At 41.8% G+C, this 19,316-nt stretch overlaps 1 protein-coding gene across 1 annotated transcript; it reads right to left on the minus strand.

Annotated features, from left to right (window-relative positions):
- Nucleotides 1-8,526: 8,526 nt before the first annotated feature.
- On the minus strand, nucleotides 8,527-15,093 carry LOC125528136 (transcription termination factor MTERF8, chloroplastic-like). Its single transcript, XM_087546238.1, has 3 exons — nucleotides 11,283-15,093; nucleotides 9,931-9,999; nucleotides 8,527-9,282 (listed from the first exon to the last, which is right to left on the minus strand). Exon 1 carries the CDS (start codon nucleotides 14,969-14,971, stop codon nucleotides 13,814-13,816), a length of 1,158 nt encoding a protein of 385 aa, XP_087402364.1. The 5' UTR covers nucleotides 14,972-15,093; the 3' UTR covers nucleotides 8,527-9,282; nucleotides 9,931-9,999; nucleotides 11,283-13,813.
- Between the last annotated feature and the right edge of the window lie 4,223 nt (nucleotides 15,094-19,316).

A 19,316-nucleotide genomic window follows, 5' to 3' on the forward strand; every position in this document is an offset into this window, starting at 1 on the left:
TGACAATGATGGAGTGTGTCATAAACAGAACGGTGGAAAGTTGCATGGCAATATATCTCGTAATGGCTATGGAAATGCCATAATAGGTAGGTATGGTGGCTGTTTTGAGGAAGTTATATGGTGGGTTTATGGTAGCGGCGAAAGTTGCGCGGTACTAGAGAGGCTAGCAATGGTGGAAGGGTGAGAGTGCGTATAATCCATGGACTCAACATTAGTCATAAAGAACTCACATACTTATTGCAAAAATCTATTAGTTATCGAAACAAAGTACTACGCGCATGATCCTAGAGGGATAGATTGGTAGGAAAAGACCATCGCTCGTCCCCGACCGTCACTCATAAGGAAGGCAATCAATAAATAAATCATGCTCCGACTTCATCACATAACGGTTCACCATACGTGCATGCTACGGGAATCACAAACTTCAACACAAGTATTTCTCAAATTCACAACTACTCAACTAGCATGACTCTAATATTACCATCCTCATATCTCAAAACAATCATCAAGTATCAAACTTCTCTTAGTATTCAACACACTCATAAGAGAATTTAATTATTCTTGAATACCTAGCATATTAGGATTTTAAGCAAATTACCATGCTATTTAAGACTCTCAAAATAATCTAAGTGAAGCATGAGAGTTCATCTATTTCTTCAAAATAAAACTACCACCATGCTCTAAAAGATATAAGTGAAGCACTAGAGCAAACGACAAACTACTCCGAAAGATATAAGTGAAGATCAATGAGTAGTCGAATAATTGTGCAACTATGTGAAGACTCTCTAACATTTAATAATTTCAGATCTTGGTACTCTATTCAAACAGCAGGCAAAGCAAAATAAAATGACAGTCTAATAATGGCAAACATTATGTGAAGAAGCAAAACTTAGGATCAACCGAAACTAACCGATAATTGTTGAAGAAGAAAGGTGGGATGCCAACCGGGGCATCCCCAAGCTTAGATGCTTGAGACTTCTTGAAATATTATCTTGGGGTGCCTTGGGCATCCCCAAGCTTGAGATTTTGTGTCTCCTTAATTCCTCTCATATCACGGTCTCCCTAAATCTCAAAAGCTTCATCCACACAAAACTCAACAAGGACTCGTGAGATAAGTTAGTATAAACCATTGCCAAAACCTTATCATACTCTACTGTGGCAAATTACTAAAATTATTATTCAACATTGCATACTAAATGCCTCTGCATATTTAATAGTGCTATCCTCAAATAGAATCATTAAAGAAGCAAACATATGCAAACAATGCAAACATAACAGCAATCTGCCTAAACAAGATAGTCTGTAAAGAATGCAGCAACATCCATAGTTCCCTAGCTCCAAAAATTATGAAATAAAATTCCTACTGTATTAAATTTATCAGATCTTAATATGCAAAAGGTTTCAACATTTTATCACATTCTGAATTTTCTAGGGAATTATTACAACAGCGGTAAACTTTCTGTTTTCAAACAGCAACATGTATACTTGTAACATAGGCATAGTAAAGGCTATCAATGCCACTTTTATTGAAATAAAAGATGCAAAACATTTTTCTAAATAACATCAATCAAATCCTAACAAAATAAATTGACACACCAAGCAAAACACATATCATGTGGCGAATAAAAATATAGCTCCAAGTAAAGTTACCGATGAACGAAGACGAAAGAGGGGATGCCTTCCGGGGCATCCCCAAGATTAGGCTCTTGGATATCCTTGAATATTACCTTGGGGTGCCTTGGGAATCCCCAAGCTTAGGCTCTTGCCACTGCTTATTCCATAGTCCATTGAATCCTTACCCAAAACTTGAAAACTTCACAACACAAAACTTAAAGCAGAAAACTCGCAAGCTCCGTTAGTATAAGAAAGTAAATCACCACTTCAAGGTACTGTAATGAACTCATTCTTTATTTATATTGGTGTTAAACTTACTGTATTCCAAATTCTCTATGGTTTATAAACTATTTTACTAGCCATAGATTCATCAAAATAAGCAAACAACACACGAAAAACAGAATCTGTCAAAAACAGAACAGTCTGTAGTAATCTGGATCAAACGTATACTTATGTAACTCATAAAATTCTCAAATAAATTGCTGGACCTGAGGAATTTATATATTAATCATATTAAAAAATAATTAACTAAATAGCACTCTACAAATAAAAATGGCAGTAATTCTTGTGAGCGCTAAAGTTTCTGTTTTTTACAGCATGATCAACAAGACTTTCCCCAAGTCTTCCCAAAGGTTCTACTTGGCACAAACACTAATTAAACACATAAAACCACATCTAAACAGAGGCTAGATGAATTATTTATTACTAAACAGGAACAAAAATCAAGGAACAAAGATAAAATTGGGTTGCCTCCCAACAAGCGCTATCGTTTAATGCCCCTAGCTAGGCATGATAATGACAATGATGCTCACATAAATGATAAGAATTGAAACATAAAGAGAGCATCATGAAGAATATGACTACACATTTAAGTCTAACCCACTTCCTATGCATAGGTATTTTGTGAACAAACAACTTATGGGAGCAATAATCAACTAGCATAGGAAGGCAAAACAAGCATAACTTCAAAACTTTAAGCACATAGAGAGGAAACTTGATATTATTGCAATTCCTACAAGCATATGTTCCTCCCTCATAATAATTTTCAGTAGCATCATGAATGAATTCAACAATATAACCAGCACCTAAAGCATTCTTTTCATGATCTACAAGCATAGAAAATTTATTACTCTTCACATAAGCAAAATTCTTCTTATTTGGAATAGTGGGAGTATCATAGGAAACTTGAATACTATAAATTGTTTCCACATTAAAAGAGTAATGTTCAGAGAAGGGGTAATCATAACCATGACAAGTTTTATAAATATAATCACTACTTTTTATAGCATAAGTATCATCACAATAATCATCATAGATAGGAGGCATGCTTTCATTATAATAAATTTGCTCATCAAAACTTGGGGGACAAAAAATATCATCTTCATCAAACGTAGCTTCCCCAAGCTTGTGGCTTTGCATATCATTAGCATCATGGATATTCAAGGAATTCATACTAACAACATTGCAATTATGCTTATCATTCAAATATTTAGTGCCAAACATTTTATAGATTTCTTCTTCTAGCACTTGAGCACAATTATCCTTTCCATCATACTCACAAAAGATATTAAAAAGGTGAAGCGTATGAGACAAACTCAATTCCATTTTTTTATAGTTTTATTTTATAAACTAAACTAGTGATAAAACAAGAAACTAAAAGACTCGATTGCAAGATCTAAAGATATACCTTCAAGCACTCACCTCCCCGGCAACGGCGCCAGAAAAGAGCTTGATGTCTACTACACAACCTTCTTCTTGTAGACGTTGTTGCGCCTCCAAGTGCAGAGGTTTGTAGGACAGTAGCAAATTTCCCTCAAGTGGATGACCTAAGGTTTATCAATCCGTAGGAGGCGTAGGATGAAGATGGTCTCTCTCAAGCAACCTTGCAACCAAATAAAAAAAGAGTCTCTTGTGTCCCCAACACACCCAATACAATGGTAAATTGTATAGGTGCACTAGTTCGGCGAAGAGATGGTGATACAAGTGGTATATGGATAGTAGATAAAGGTATTTGTAATCTGAAATTATAAAAACAGCAAGGTAACAAGTGATAAAAGTGAGCGTCAACGGTATTGCAATGCTAGGAAACAAGGCCTAGGGTTCATACTTTCACTAGTGTAAGTTCCCTCAACAATTCTAACATAATTGGATCATAAAACTATCCCTCAACATGCAACAAAGAGTCACTCCAAAGTCACTAATAGCGGAGAACGAACGAAGAGATTATGGTAGGGTACGAAACCACCTCAAAGTTATTCTTTCCAATCAATTCGTTGGGCTATTCCTATAAGTGTCACAAACAGCCCTAGAGTTCATACTAGAATAACACCTTAAGACACAAATCAACCAAAACCCTAATGTCACCTAGATACTCCAATGTCACCTCAAGTATCCGTGGGTATGATTATACGATATGCATCACACAATCTCAGATTCATCTATTCAACCAACACAAAGGACCTCAAAGAGTGCCCCAAGGTTCTACTGGAGAATCACGACGAAAACGTGTGCCAACCCCTATGCATAGGTTCATGGGCGGAACCCGCAAGTTGATCACCAAAACATACATCAAGTGAATCACGTGATATCCCATTGTCACCACAGATATCCACGGCAAGACATACATCAAGTGTTCTCAAATCTTTAAAGACTCAATCCGATAAGATTACTTCAAAGGGGAAACTCAATTCATTACAAGAGAGAAGAGGGGGAGGAGAAACATAGGATCCAACTATAATAGCAAAGCTCGCGACACATCAAGATCGTATCATCTCAAGAACACGAGAGAGAGAGAGATCAAACACATAGCTACTGGTACATACCCTCAGCCCCGAGGGAGAACTACTCCCTCCTCGTCATGGAGAGCACCGGGATGATGAAGATGGCCACCGGAGAAGGATTGCCCCCTCCGGCAGGGTGCCGGAACGGGTCTAGATTGGTTTTCGGTGGCTACGGAGGCTTCTGGCGGCGGAACTCCCGATCTAATCTCTGTTCTGGAAGTTTCAGGGTATGACGATATATATGGGTGCAGGAAGTACGTAGGAGGAGCCACGGGGGCCCCACGAGGCAGGGGGCGCGCCCTAGGGGGGGCGGGGGCGCCCCCCACCCTCGTGAGCACCTCCCGTATCTCCTGACGTGGAGTCCAAGTCTATCTGGTGGCTTTCGTTCCAAAAATAACTTCTCCAGCTGATTTCGTTCTGTTTCACCTCCGTTTCACCTCCGTTTGATATTCCTTTTCTTCGAAACACTGAAATAGGCATAAAACAGCAAATCTGGGCTGGGCCTCCGGTTAATAGTTAGTCCCAAAAATAATATAAAAGTGGAAAATAAAGCCCAATATTGCCCAAAACAGTAGATAATATAGCATGGAGCAATCAAAAATTATAGATACGTTGGAGACGTATCAATATTGAGATACCAACGATCGAATCTCGGGCAAGTAACATACCGATGACAAAGGGAACAACGTATGTTGTTATGCGGTCTGACCGATAAAGATCTTCGTAGAATATGTAGGAGCCAATATGGGCATCCAGGTCCCGCTATTGGTTATTGACCAGAGAGGTGTCTCGGTCATGTCTACATAGTTCTCGAACCCGTAGGGTCCGCACGCTTAACGTTCATTGACGATATAGTAATATGAGTTATGTATGTTGGTGACCGAATGTTGTTCGGAGTTCCGGATACGATCATGGACATGACGAGGAACTCTGGAATGGTCCGGAGATAAAGATTGATATATGGGATAATAGTGTTTGGACTCTGGAAGGGTTCCGGAATTCGCCGGAAGGGGTTCCGGATGTTTCGCGAAATCTTTGGGTACGAGAACACTTTATTTGGGCCAAAGGGGAAAGCCCACAAGGTTTTTGGAAAGCGCAAAAGGAAGTTTTGCGGAGTCCAGGGGCCAAACGCCAGGGTCCCTGGCGTCTGGGTCCAAACGCCGGGAACCCTGGCGTCTGGCCCTAGAGTCCGAGAAGGACTCTTGCCTTTCGGGTGAAACCGACTTTGTGGAGGCTTTTACTCCAAGTTTCGACCCCAAGGCTCAACATATAAATAGAGGGGTAGGGCTAGCACCCAAGACACATCAAGAAACACCAAGCCATGTGCCGGCAACCCCGTCCCCTCTAGTTTATTCTCCGTCATAGTTTTCATAGTGCTTAGGCGAAGCCCTGCGGAGATTGTTCTTCACCAACACCGTCACCATGCCGTCGTGCTGCCGGAACTCATATACTACTTCGCCCCTCTTGCTGGATCGAGAAGGCGAGGACGTCACCGAGCCGAACGTGTGCAGAACTCGGAGGTGTCGTGATTTTGATACTTGGATCGGTCAGATAGGGAAGACGTACGACTACATCAACCCCGTTGATAAACGCTTCCGCTTATGATCTACGATGGTACGTAGACAACACTCTCCCCTCTCGTTGCTATGCATCACCATGATCCTTGCGTGTGCGTAGGAATTTTTTGAAATTACTACGTTCCCCAACACTTCATTGCTAGCCTGGAGGCTCCGAGCCAGACTCTAGGTCATACCGGAGCATTGTACACCTTGCTCGGAAGCTCCACGACAGACTCCAAGGCAGCCCTTATCCTTCCCTTAGCCTTGCCTTCGAGATGTTGCCCTCGCATTCATACCTTCTTATTCATGGCCCATCCTTTCTCCTTCTTTGTGTTCCATACCTTCACATCTAAGCACATATAAGGTCCACGCCTTAGGTAGCAATGAATTCTCATGCAAGTCCAAAGGGAGCTCATTTAAGAAAAGAGTTAGCTTGTCATGTGTCACCTTGGCGCGCGTCCTTGTCATTGGTCCAATTGGATCTTTCCTTGATTTGCATGGTCATGTTGGAAGAACCTGATGTATCATCTCCCCCCCCCCCCCCCCCTCTTGAAAAGGAGCAGTCCTCGACTCTAAAGTCTCATCTCCATGATAGGGAGAGAGTTCAGTGAAGTTAAAAGTGTCTCTCATGGAGAACTTGTCCCTGAGAAGGCTAGTTTTGTAGGTGTTGTCATTGATGTGTTGGAGAACTTGGAAATGTCCTTCACCTCTTTGTAGAAGCTTGTATTTTTGTTGCTCGAGGAGTTACTCGGGAAGGTGTGCCCAAACAAGATCATCGGGGATGAAGATCATTGGACGTCGGTATTTTTTTCGACCTTGATGAATTGGCGTTGAACTTATTGCTTGATATTGGTCTCAATGGACTCATGGAGATTCTTGATGTACTTTGCCTATTTTTTTGGCATTTGTATGTGTCCTCTCTTTGAATAGTAGTCAGAGTAGATTGAGAGGAGTGAGTAGGTTGAAGTCGTACACCGCCTCAGTTGGACTCTTGTGCATCGCTCAGTGTAGAGTGCGGTTGTAAGAGAGCTCAACATGTGGAATGCAATCCTCCCATGACTTCAAGTTTTTGTTGATAAAAGCACAAAGACCACTTCGGTGTGACCATCGGTTTGTGAAGGGCAAGTGGTGGAGAAGTATATATTTTGCCTATCTTATCCCACAATTTCTTCCAAAGTAGATCATGAACTTGATGCTATGATCCGAGATGATGGACTTTGGGAATCTCATGTAGTCGCACAATGTCCCTAAAGAAAATAATTGGAGATATGTGAAGCAGGGCCACTCTTGTTGCAAGGAGTAAAATGTGTCATCTTAGAAAAACGATCTACAACTACAAATGTGCCCATATTAATATGCTTCCAAGGTACGGTAGCTACGAGCAATGGAGCATAGTGAGGCTAGGAGGATGTAGTCGAGACTTAGCTTTGTGTCATGCTTTGCATCACTTGACTAGCATTCTGATCAAAAGAAGTGATCGGAGAGCATGTCAAGGGTCTTGCGGTCGCCAAAATGTCCCATGAGGTTGCCTCCCTTAAGATTCTTGCAAAAGGAGCAAACACGAGGACGACTTGGGATGCACAGTTTGTTAGCTCAAAAAGGAAAACCTTCATGCACATGATATCATTCCCAACCTTTACCTTCTTTACTGAGAAAAGGCAGTTGCAAAATAAAGACCATGAGCATATAACCTTCACATGTTCACCCAACACATGAATCTCAAGTTTGTTTAGAAGCATCACTTTGTGGGAAATAGCATCCACAATATAAGTGGGAGAGCAATGAGTTTAATTCCTGGCCATGTGGTCAATGTGCTTTTATAGTTCTTTGTTTCATGTAGTGCTTAACTGCTTTGTATCATGAATTAATCCTCACTACTTAATTGAGCAGCAAACTTCGTTTTGCGAAAATGATTTTATATGGGTGCAACTTTATCATGACTTTACTAGAATACGCGGATTAGTTTTCGTCGAACGCTTAGGGGCGAGACTCTGGACATGTGGCTGGCCATGCATAATCCAGGCCGTTCACTACTCTGGTTCCGCCCTGTGATCGTTTGCTATCCAGACGGCATGCATCCCATTTCTTGCACACAATGAACGTTAATCGTTATGATCTCCTTACTTTTCCTTTTTTTTTGCTTATGTCTGGCTGGTTGATCACACCATTGACTTTTCAGAAATTGTCGATTGACCGCGTCATTTAAGCAGTGCACAATTATGAGCAGGAAATGGAGGCATGTCTGTATGACATTCTATCTCTTGTGTACTTCCATCTGTATTTTTAGTGGTCCCAGTAACATCCGTGTGAACAAGTTACTTCTTCACATTTACACCTTCTGTTCATGTTTCATCATAGATAATTTGCCAAGATAGAGATGTCTGATGTGGATTCCATCCGGTATTTTGGGGCAGTTATCTTGGTGTTTAATTAATGAAATGCAAGGGGAAGAAACCAATAAAAATGTTGTCAGGGAAGAAGAGTGTCAGCTAACACTGTTTACTATTCCCTCCACCCCATAATATAAGAGCGTTTTTTATACTACACTAGCATAAAAAATGCTCTTATATTATGGGATAGAGGGAGTAATTTTAATGGAACAACATGAAAGAATGTAAAGTCATCAGTATGCTGCCCCAGATACAACATGTTTCCTCTGAATCTTTTCTCCAATTTGGATCCTCTGTTCAGAGATCAGCATAATGAGAGCTATAAACATACTCTATGAGACGAGATGATTTTCTGAATTGTGCTTTTATCCTAATTTCATTTATATTTATCATAATTTCATCCATAAGACGCCAGAATCTACCACAAGCGTGAACCAAAAAGCATAAAAAGGATACAGTTACATGCTCAATTGAGACTCAGCAGCTAGCACCAAATACATAGCTCCCTCTACCATCCGTGTGAATGTTAAGTACATCCATGGGCCAACTCCCTATTATTGCCGATGTTCAGGCAATTCCTCCCTCCCCTGTACATGCAGAAGCTGTCCACACCACTAGGAGTGCATGGATCAGACTTAACTAGCGGAAAACACTCCAGCACATCACTGGACTCTGCAACCAGTTACCATGGAGCTGATCAACGAACTTTTTGTAAGCTTCAGACCTATGTTTCAAGAGAACAAAATACGATTGTAGATGCTCTAGCCAAGGCTGCGTCCATCCAGTTAAACAAACTCTCGGTATTCTTTTAAGATATAACACCTCAGATCTGAATCGATCTGTACTAGACTCCCAACTTTTGCTCCAGGCCTTGTAGAGCACTAGGTAGGGTTCAGGCGACATACAAACAGATCCAGCAGCTCGCATGATCTTGAATACCTAGAAAAAGAATGTAGCAAGTGTTTATGCTCTGAATCATATGCAAGACAGTGCATCTTCTTTAACAAGAACAGACTGATAGAGAGATTTTCACACCTAGGAAATTATTATCAAGGAAAGTAAGAGGAGTACTTCATACGAAACAGTAATTTGTCCAATGATATTTTCAAGGGCCAAGAAGGCAATCGTCTAATCATGGAGCACAAGAAAAGTTACTTTAATTAGCATATAATTGCTATATAAAACATCATCTATACACAACCATCAGTTTGCTTTGACTACAAAGCTGTACATGGTAGGCTGGTGTTGTCATTGGACCAGCATGTCCATCAGTCAGAAGTTTTCAAGCAAACTTATCTAACTACTGTGGATTCTATCTGGAGTAACAATGCATAATATAGACAAAGCCAAGTCAGAGAATGTTTTCGAGTCCCAAAATTCAAGATAATCTCTAGAGTATATAAGCCATCACAGAAAGCAAACATGTTGATGTATACCCCAGATAACATAACTGTAAAGTTGCATATTTTAGCAAGGATGTAAAAAAGGAAAACCATGAACAAAAAATTAGAGAGCGTATGCAATGGAGATCTCAAAAAGGAGAGTTCCTTCATGAGTGGTATGTTTCCAAAATTACCATGCACCGACCTTTATAAACTCTCTAGGAAATCGTAATGGATGCAAATCTCCCTTGATGTCAAGAGGAAGGGATGAGAGCTGTAAGAGACAGAATAGGCTTTTGTCAGATCCTGCAAGCACTAACCAAACAGAAGGTAAATAGATGTTTTAATGAACTACACAAACAATACAACATACACATTTCTATTCTTGTATTGACATATATCAATGTGTCAGTAAATAGTATAAAATGTTGCCATCGGTCCGGTCTAGACCATTGTCTCAATAAATAGTATAAAATGCTAAAGCATACACTTCGTAAAGACATTAGATTCTCACTAAATGGTGAGCCGCATTTTGAGCCAACCTCCTACATAAAATTTACTTCTCAAAGCATTGTCAAAAGGTAACATGGGTAACCAATTATTGTGTTAAAACATCCTAGTTGAAATTAGTTGTTACATATAACTTTCTCCCAAAAATCAGCCTGACGACTTAAACTTATTTTCCATATTCCAGTTCGGCCTATATACCACAAAAATGAGGAATGTTATTGGAACCTGTACCACAGACCATAACCATGCATCTGATTGTTTACTTTCTTAAATAATGCCAATGCTTATAACCCAACTCTATGTGATAGTTCAAAGTTAGTGAGCAGCTCTCTTTCGTAGATAACATGTACAGATGTGAGTCCTGCCCATTTATCCTACAGCCCAGCAGGTATTTCCAGTAGGACCAATGGCTCCAAACCGTTACATCTGAACCAAGTAAAGTCGTACTACTCCGTCCCATAATGTAAGACGGTTTTGAAAGCTAACATAGCTTGCAAAAAACGTGTACAGATGTGAGTCCTGCCCATTTATCCTACAGCCCAGTAGGTATTTCCAGTAGGACCAATGGCTCCAAACCGTTACATCTAAACCAAGTAAAGTCATACTACTCCGTCCCATAATGTAAGACGGTTTTGAAAGCTAACATAGCTTGCAAAAACGTCTTCCATTATGGGACGGAGGGAGTATTGTTTTAGCATAACCTAGTGAACTCACTTCCAGAGACTTTCAATAGCTGATAGCTGAAAGACTACATCTATAATTAATTAGCTAATTAGAGCAAAAGTGGATCGCTGTGAATCTGCATATGAGCAAACCTAAATTATTTTTAGAGCAAACAACAACTGAAAATAAGATTAAGCCAGAGACAGGTTAATTGATACTCCTAAATACAAATCACTAACACCAGGAGGCAACATTCCCTTCAGTTGCTCCCAGAAAAGACTATTTACCTAAATAAGATCCTCCAATTATCCACTATGAATTGCAAGAACATGAATAGAACATTAGGAGTTCAAAGTTCATTACCCGCAATGAAGGAGACCTTACCTTGGCTCACAGGGGCTGTTTGGATGCCGCCCATACCAGCCTTGCCAAATCGGGGCTCGCCAAAAAATTAGCGCACTATTTTGCCGTGTGGATTCACCAACAACCTGACGCTAGAACTGAACAGGCAACCAAAACTTTGGCGCATAACCAAAAAATCTGCTTCCAACCAAAGGCCAACGAGCCAGACAATGCTTTTCGTAAGGCTGTTGCTGGCTGTGATGCAAACAGGCCCATAGTCTCAAACTCTCAATGCACCAGCAACTAACTTGAAAACTGAAATTTTAATTTGCATTGCAGAATGGCTTCATCTCACACTTTCTTAGTTCCAATACATCTGTTTAAAATCATTAATGCGGACGAAAAAGTTCATAACGAAGCCATGGTTTCTTCTCAACTGAATGATGGCACTACATATCATGTTTGAAGAAATAAACTATCAGTTTCATCACACATTAGCAACGACTAGCCCAGGATATCTATACACAACCATCAGTTTGCTTTGACTACAAAAGTTGTACATGGTTGGCTGGTGTTGCCATTGGACTAGCATGTCCATCAGTCAGAAGTTTTCAAGCTAACTTATCTAACTACTGTGGATTCTATCTGGAGTAACAATGCAGAATATAGACAAAGCCAAGTCAGAGAACGCTTTCGAGTCCCAAAATTCAAGATAATCTCTAGAGTATATAAGCCATCACAGAAAGCAAACATGTGGATGTGTAGCCCAAATAACATAACTATAAGGTTGAATATTTTAGCAAGGACGTAAAAAGGAAAACCATGAACAAAAAATTAGAGAGCGTATGCAATGAAGATCTAAAAAAGAATAGTTCCTTCATGAGTGGTATGTTTCCAAGATTAACATGAACAGGCCTTTATAAACTCTCTAGGAAATCGTAAATGGATGCAAATCTCCTTCATGTCAAGAAGGGATGAGAGCTGTAAGAGGCAGAATAGGCTATTGTCAGATCCTGCAAGCACTAACAGAACAGTAGGTAAATAGATGTTTTAATGAACTACACAAACAACACAACATACACATTTCTATTCTTGCATTGACATATATAAACGTGTCAGTAAATAGTATAAAATGTTGCCATCAGTCCGGTCTGGACCATTGTCTCAGTAAATAGTATAAAATGCTAAAGCATACACTTCATAAAGACATTAGATTCTCACTAAATGGTGAGCTGCATTTTGAGCCAACGGCCTACATAAAATTTACTTCTCAAAGCATTGTCAAAAGGTAACATGGGAAACCAATTATTGTGTTAAAACATCTTTAGCTGAAATTAGTTGTTACATATGATTTTCTCCCAAAAATCGGCCTGATGACTTAAAACTTATTTTCCCTATTCCAGTTCATCCTATATACCACGAAAATGAGGAAATTTATTGGAACCTGTACGACAGAGACCATAGCCATGCATCTGATTGTTTACTTTCTTAAATAATGCCAATGCTTATAACCCAACTCTATGTGATAGTTCAAAGTTTATTTAAGTGAGCATCTCTCTTTCGCAGATAACATGTACAGATGTGGGCCTGCCCAGTTATCCTACAGCCCAGTAGGTATTTCCAGTAGGACCAATGGCTCCAAACCGTTACATCTGAACCAAGTAAAGTTGTACTATTTTAGCATAACTTAAGTGAACTCACTTCCAGAGACTTTCAATAGCTGATAGCTGAAAGACTACATCTATAATTAGTTAGCTAACTAGAGCAAAAGTGGATTGCTGTGAATCTGCATATGAGCAAACCTAAATTATTTTTAGATCAAACAGGAACTGAAAATAAGATTAAGCCAGAGACAGGTTAATTGATACTACTAAATACGAATCACTAAAACCAGGAGGCAACATCCCCGCCAGTTGCTATCAGAAAAGACTATTTACCTAAATAAGATCCTCCAATTATCCACTATGAATTAAAAAAACATTAATAGAACATTAGGAGTTCATTACCCACAATGAAGGAGACCTTACCTTGGCTCATCGGGGCTGTTTGGATGCCGCCCATACCAGATTTGCCAAATCAGGGCTCGCCAAAAAATTAGTGCACTATTTTGCCGCGTGGATACGACAACAACCTGATGCTAGAACTGAACGAGCAACCAAAACTTTGGCGCATAACCAAAAACTCTGCTTCCAACCAAAGGCCAACAAGCCAGTCAATACCCAAATATTTTTGGTAAGGCTGTTGCTGGCTGGATGCAAACAGGCCCATTGTCTCAAACTCTCAATGCACCAGCAACTAACTTGAAAACTAAAATTTTAATTTGCATTGCAGAATGGCTTCATCTCACACTTTCTTAGGTCCAATAAGTGTGTTTAAAATCATTAATGCGGATGGAAAAGTTCATAACGAAGCCATGGTTTCTTCTCAACTGAATGATGACACTACATATCAGGATTCAGAAACAAACTATCAGTTTCATCACACGTTAGCAACGACTAGCCCAGGATATCTAGCAGACATACATCAACGGACAACCAGCACACAGTTACGAATTTTCATAACCCGTTCATGGCTCATGTGAATCTGAAATTAGTCGGCATTTCCCCTTTGCAAGCGGCATCATAGTCTTTTGTGAGGTGCGGCGCAGCTTCCTTATGAGGGCATATGAACTTCTCCATGAATACCTTCTCTGCCAGCATGACTGCATTATAGTAATCTCGGTCATGACGAAGCAATCCATTTTCCTTAAGAAACTTTAGAACATAGTACCGGGGTTTGATCCGGCCCTCCAGGCTGTACAAGAGCAATGCCGGCCGATGAGCGATGTATGCCGGTTCCAACCCCGCCTCAGAGATCAGGAACTCTGAGTTGCTCTGCACCATCTGGTCAGAACTTATCAGCACAAATGGAAACTTGGACACAACAATGCGGACCTCAGCATCCGACCACCTAAACGTCGTCTTCAAGTAATCCACTTTGGCAGCGATCTTCTCCTTGCTGAGGCGTGCAACAGCATTCAATGCGTGTCTGAACATCCTACAGCCACGAGGCACACCTATACCTTCAGCAAGTGCCACCACTTCCCGGACGCGCTCCAAGTTGGAGGCGAGCAGACATGGCTGGGTGACGCACAACTTGGCAATGTCGGAGTCACCTAGCCCGCACTCCTGCAGGAACGCGACATTGGGCTTGACCACCGTCTCGAGGTTGGCCGAGAGAAGGCATAAGCCACGGCTGACAGCACGGAGGAGGTTCTCGAAGGAGCCGAATAAGCCCAGGTAGTACTGCACATTGGAGACGGTGGACATACGGCGGAATCTGTCACGGGAGAGCGAGACGAGGCGCGCGATCCCGGAGCGCGACAGGCCGAGGCCGGTGAGCCCCGCGACGACGGGGGCCAGGGTCCTCTCCACTTTGGCGCAGAGGAACAGCGGGTCCTTGGCGACGATGGAGGCGACGTCGGCGCCGGAGAGGCCGAGGCCGGCGAGGAAGGCGAGGACGGCGTCGGGATTGGCGGGGGACTTGAGGTGGGAGAGCTTGGCGGAGGCCTCGAGTGCCTGGGGCCGGGCGAGGCCGCAGGTTTCGACGAGGTAGTCCTCTACGGCGAAGCTGGTAGGGTTCGGGGAGATGGCGGGCGCTGCGGCAGAGATGAGGCGGCGGAGCTGGGAGGCGGGAGACGGGGGTGGAGAAGAGAGGAGCTGGGTGAGGACGCAACACCGGAGCCGGAGCATGGCGGCGGCGGCCGCGGCGGCAAGGGGATGGGGAAACGAGCGGCGGCGGCGAGCGAGCGAGACTCTAGTTGCGTGGTAGTGGGCCTTGAAGCCTTGCCACTCCAAAAAATGGAACCCTTGCCGTCTCAGGGACGGTTGGTTAGCGCCCATTCAACTTGTACCCCTAAAAAAATCGAAAAATGATTAGAATCATCCAGCCGATTCTACGCTCTTCGACCGCCTCATTAAGAGTCAACCACATATCGGTTCAGTCTCACGCATCGCAAGTCTTAACATTTTGCAACATCACCCGTAGCAACTCGACGGTGGAGAGGTTTTTTTTTTGCAGCAGAACCTCTGTTGTAACAAAAATCTCAAACATAATCTCTGTTGTAAACTTTTTTTCCTATAACACAATCTTTGTTACAAATATTTTCTGCAACATGACCTCTGTTGCAAAATAGTTCTGTAAGGCTGGTGAGAAAAGATCTGTCGACCAACGCTTAGCACTCCCAAAAATAATCTAGTCAGCTTGTACCCCTAAAAAAATCTATTCAACTTGTCCTGGCACTTTATATACAGCTCACATACCTCAAATTCAAAGTGAGAGTACAAGAATATATTGGAGAATCAACAATAAGCACACCACTATCATCATTCACTCAATCCAAAAACTAATGAAATTAGAATGCAACCTTGTTTTTTCTCTGTAGGTGGCCCAAACAGGGTGCTTGTTTGAACTCTGAACCCTTCACGAAAAGCAACACATAGAAAGCAACAACTTTGCACTCCAGCATTCAACAACAGAAACCTCCCATTGTCCGACTCCGATCAAAGGGCTCCGTTGCGCTTCAAGATAGGTGAAGGATGAGCAGCTGGTCTTGCAAATATCATGTCGGTGATTCTCATCTAATCTTTTAAGCATCTGCATCACTGAGACAAATATCTTCAGGGTTACCGACTTACCTTTATCTCTTTATTAATAGGTGGCACTCTTGTGTTGTAAGAAGAGTAACTGGTTTCACGTCGGTTGGTAAGAATGAAAATAATTTTAAGTGGTTTTCCTACAAAGCAAGTGAATTTTCACAAAAGGGCTAAAACCCATAATTGTTTACAGCATTATTTGAGGGTTAAGGGGGCAACAGTAGGTGGAGCACCAACATACATACAAACAGAGAGAAAGACCAAGGACAGGCGACGCTCAAGCCGCAAGGTGCGCAGCCGCCTTCGTCGCCTCGAGGCCGCGAAGACAAACGTCAATGTGGCAGCGCTGATCTACCTTGCACCTCCCATGCCACAACAATGCGTCATCCCGGCAACACTTGAGGACGTGGGGTAGGGAAGAAGAGAGGCCATGGAACACAACAGCATTCCTATGTTTCCACATGTACCAGCAGCAAAGCATCACGAAGGCTTTCGGAGAAGCATCGCAGACGGTGGTACAGACATCAAGTAGGTGGAGCTCCCGCACAGACGCACTGATGACGGGCACCCCAGCTTAGCCCGAAAAGCAAGGGCGAAGCGGCAGCAACCGAACATGAGGTACTCTGCCGTCTCAAGGGGCTCCGATCACACAGGACAGCCAGCCTCAGCAGCGGTGACGATCGTCTTCCTGAGAAGCACAAACCAAAATATTAATAATAGCAAGCTTTAAATCAGAAGACTTTCAGCATTTAAAGAATAAATGCAGCAGGAATAGAGTAACTTTTTCTGAGCTATTTTGCTCCCTCACCTGTCTAATTATAGAGTGATCCATCCGGGAAGATATTCCGGCCATCTGCACCAATCGTTGCAACATGGACTAGGACGCCTTGTTCTTCTGAGAGGCACTTCCTGAACTCTTGCTCGTGCAGGCAGTCAACCATGTACAATCGTCTCAATGAGCATAGGTTCTTTGCCTGATCCAGTGCTAGGCAGTCCTGGGCAAGCAAGTCCTGAAGCTTACAGAGATTGGAGATTATCTTCAAACATGTGTTGTTCTTCACTTTGAGCCACACGACTGCGGGAAGGTCAACAACTTCTTGCAGCTTGTGAGCACCTTCTATGTGGATTCTCTTCAAGTTAACAATCTTGGACATATCTTGATGGAGAGTTCTCAGTTTTGGGCAATCAAGAAGCAACAGACGCTTAAGGCAAGGCATCAGAGAGATATGATGAGCGCTATCGCTGGGATTCCCAGTTTTGAGGGACCAACTTCTCAAACTGAACATGCCAATGACCTGAAGCACTTCAAGCTTTGGGAAAAAGGCTGCTGGAATTCCCACTCCTTTTCCCGGGAGTTCTTCGCCAATGGACTCTATGGCATCTGCACCTTTAATCTTAAGAAATTGCAGTTGTGGCATCTGACCTGCAGGTGGAAGCTCTGAACATGATATGCACTCATCGAGGTGCATCTGACGCAAGCTTGGCATGTTAAGCTCCGGTTTCGATCGTAGCCATTCTAGGAATATCACTAGTAGAAAAAGGGTCAAATGTGAAGCACATTAGTGCCGGTTTGAATTTGAGCCGGCACTAATGTGACCATTAGTGCCGGTTCCAACAGCTAGGCGGGCGGGCATCATTAGTACCGGTTCGTGGGCAACCTTTAGTACCGGTTCATGCCAAGAACCGGTACTAATGAGGCTGTGTCAGGCTATGGTCAGGCTGGGGCCCCCACGAAGACCTTTAGTACCGGTTCATGCCATGAACCGGTACTAGAGTTTCTTAGTAAACTGATTTTTAGTCCCACCTCGCCAAGAGAGAGGCAGTATGAGCGGTTTATAAGCCGTGAGTGCACAGACAATGATGAAGAGTTGCAATGCTCACCTGCATGTTGATTAGCTTTAAGCCTTGCGGAATAGCATAGATTGCACTGAGCTATGTGCAGTGCAGTCTACACTATTCCGAAAGGCTTGAAGCAAATTAACCAGCATTGCACCTCTTTTTTATTTTTAATAACTTATTTGAACTCCGGATTTTTTTGTGTTCAGTATGCAGCATTCAAAGCGACGTCATCAATTTCCAACATGTTCTGACATCATTTGTTGTTTTTCGGTCATTTACCTAATTGTTTAGAGAGCTAAATGACCGTGAAATTGAAAATCACTACAAAATGAATCCTGAAAATGTTGAAACTTGGCATGGTATCATCATATCACCCGCATAGCATGCGCGAAAGAGTAGAGAGGGTCACGGCAAAAACTGGACGCACTTCGTGTACAAACTGGACAAACTCTTTCGGAGTATCAGGGTTTCGAACGAGAACTCATCTGTTACACGGCCACTTCAATGTTTTTTAAACTTATTTGAACTCCGGACTTTTTTTGTGTTCAGTATGCAGCATTCAAAGCGGCGTCATCAATTTCCAATATGTTCTAACATCATTTGTTGTTTTTCGATCATTTACCTAATTGTTTAGAGAGCTAAATGACCGTGAAATTGAAAATCACTACAAAATGAATCCTGAAAATGTTGAAACTTCGCATGGTATCATCATATCACCCGCATAGCATGCGCAAAAGAGTAGAGAGGGTCACGGCAAAAACTGGACGCACTTCGTGTACAAACTGGACAAACTCTTTCGGAGTATCAGGGTTTCGGACGAGAACTCATCTGTTACACGGCCACTTCAATGTTTTTTAAACTTATTTGAACTCCGGACTTTTTTTGTGTTCAGTATGCAGCATTCAAAGCGACGTCATCAATTTCCAACATGTTCTGACATCATTTGTTGTTTTTCGATCATTTACCTAATTGTTTAGAGAGCTAAATGACCGTGAAATTGAAAATCACTACAAAATGAATCCTGAAAATGTTGAAACTTGGCATGGTATCATCATATCACCCGCATAGCATGCGCGAAAGAGTAGAGAGGGTCACGACAAAAACTGGACGCACTTCGTGTACAAACTGGACAAACTCTTTCGGAGTATTAGGGTTTCAGACGAGAACTCATCTGTTACACGGCCACTTCAATGTTTTTTAAACTTATTTGAACTCCGGACTTTTTTTGTGTTCAGTATGCAGCATTCAAAGCGACGTCATCAATTTCCAACATGTTCTAACATCATTTGTTGTTTTTCGATCATTTACCTAATTGTTTAGAGAGCTAAATGACCGTGAAATTAAAAATCACTACAAAATGAATCCTGAAAATGTTGAAACTTGGCATGGTATCATCATATCACCCGCATAGCATGTGCAAAGAGTAGAGAGGGTCACGGCAAAAACTGGACGCACTTCGTGTACAAACTGGAAATAGAAAAAAATAAATAGAAGAAAAGAAATAATACAGAAAATAAAAAAACTATACAAAAAAAATACTCAAAAATAAATAGAAGAAAATAAATAATGCAGAAAAGAAAAAAACTATATAAAAAACTACTGA

Source organism: Triticum urartu, chromosome 3A (assembly GCF_056163025.1).
Source record: "Triticum urartu cultivar PI428250 chromosome 3A, HENAU_Tu73, whole genome shotgun sequence".
In the NCBI taxonomy this organism is placed as follows: Eukaryota; Viridiplantae; Streptophyta; class Magnoliopsida; order Poales; family Poaceae; genus Triticum; species Triticum urartu.

Excerpts from the sequence above, each read along its gene's own strand:
- LOC125528136 (XM_087546238.1), bottom strand. The coding sequence starts at position 14,971 with ATGCTCCGGCTCCGGTGTTGCGTCCTCACCCAGCTCCTCTCTTCTCCA.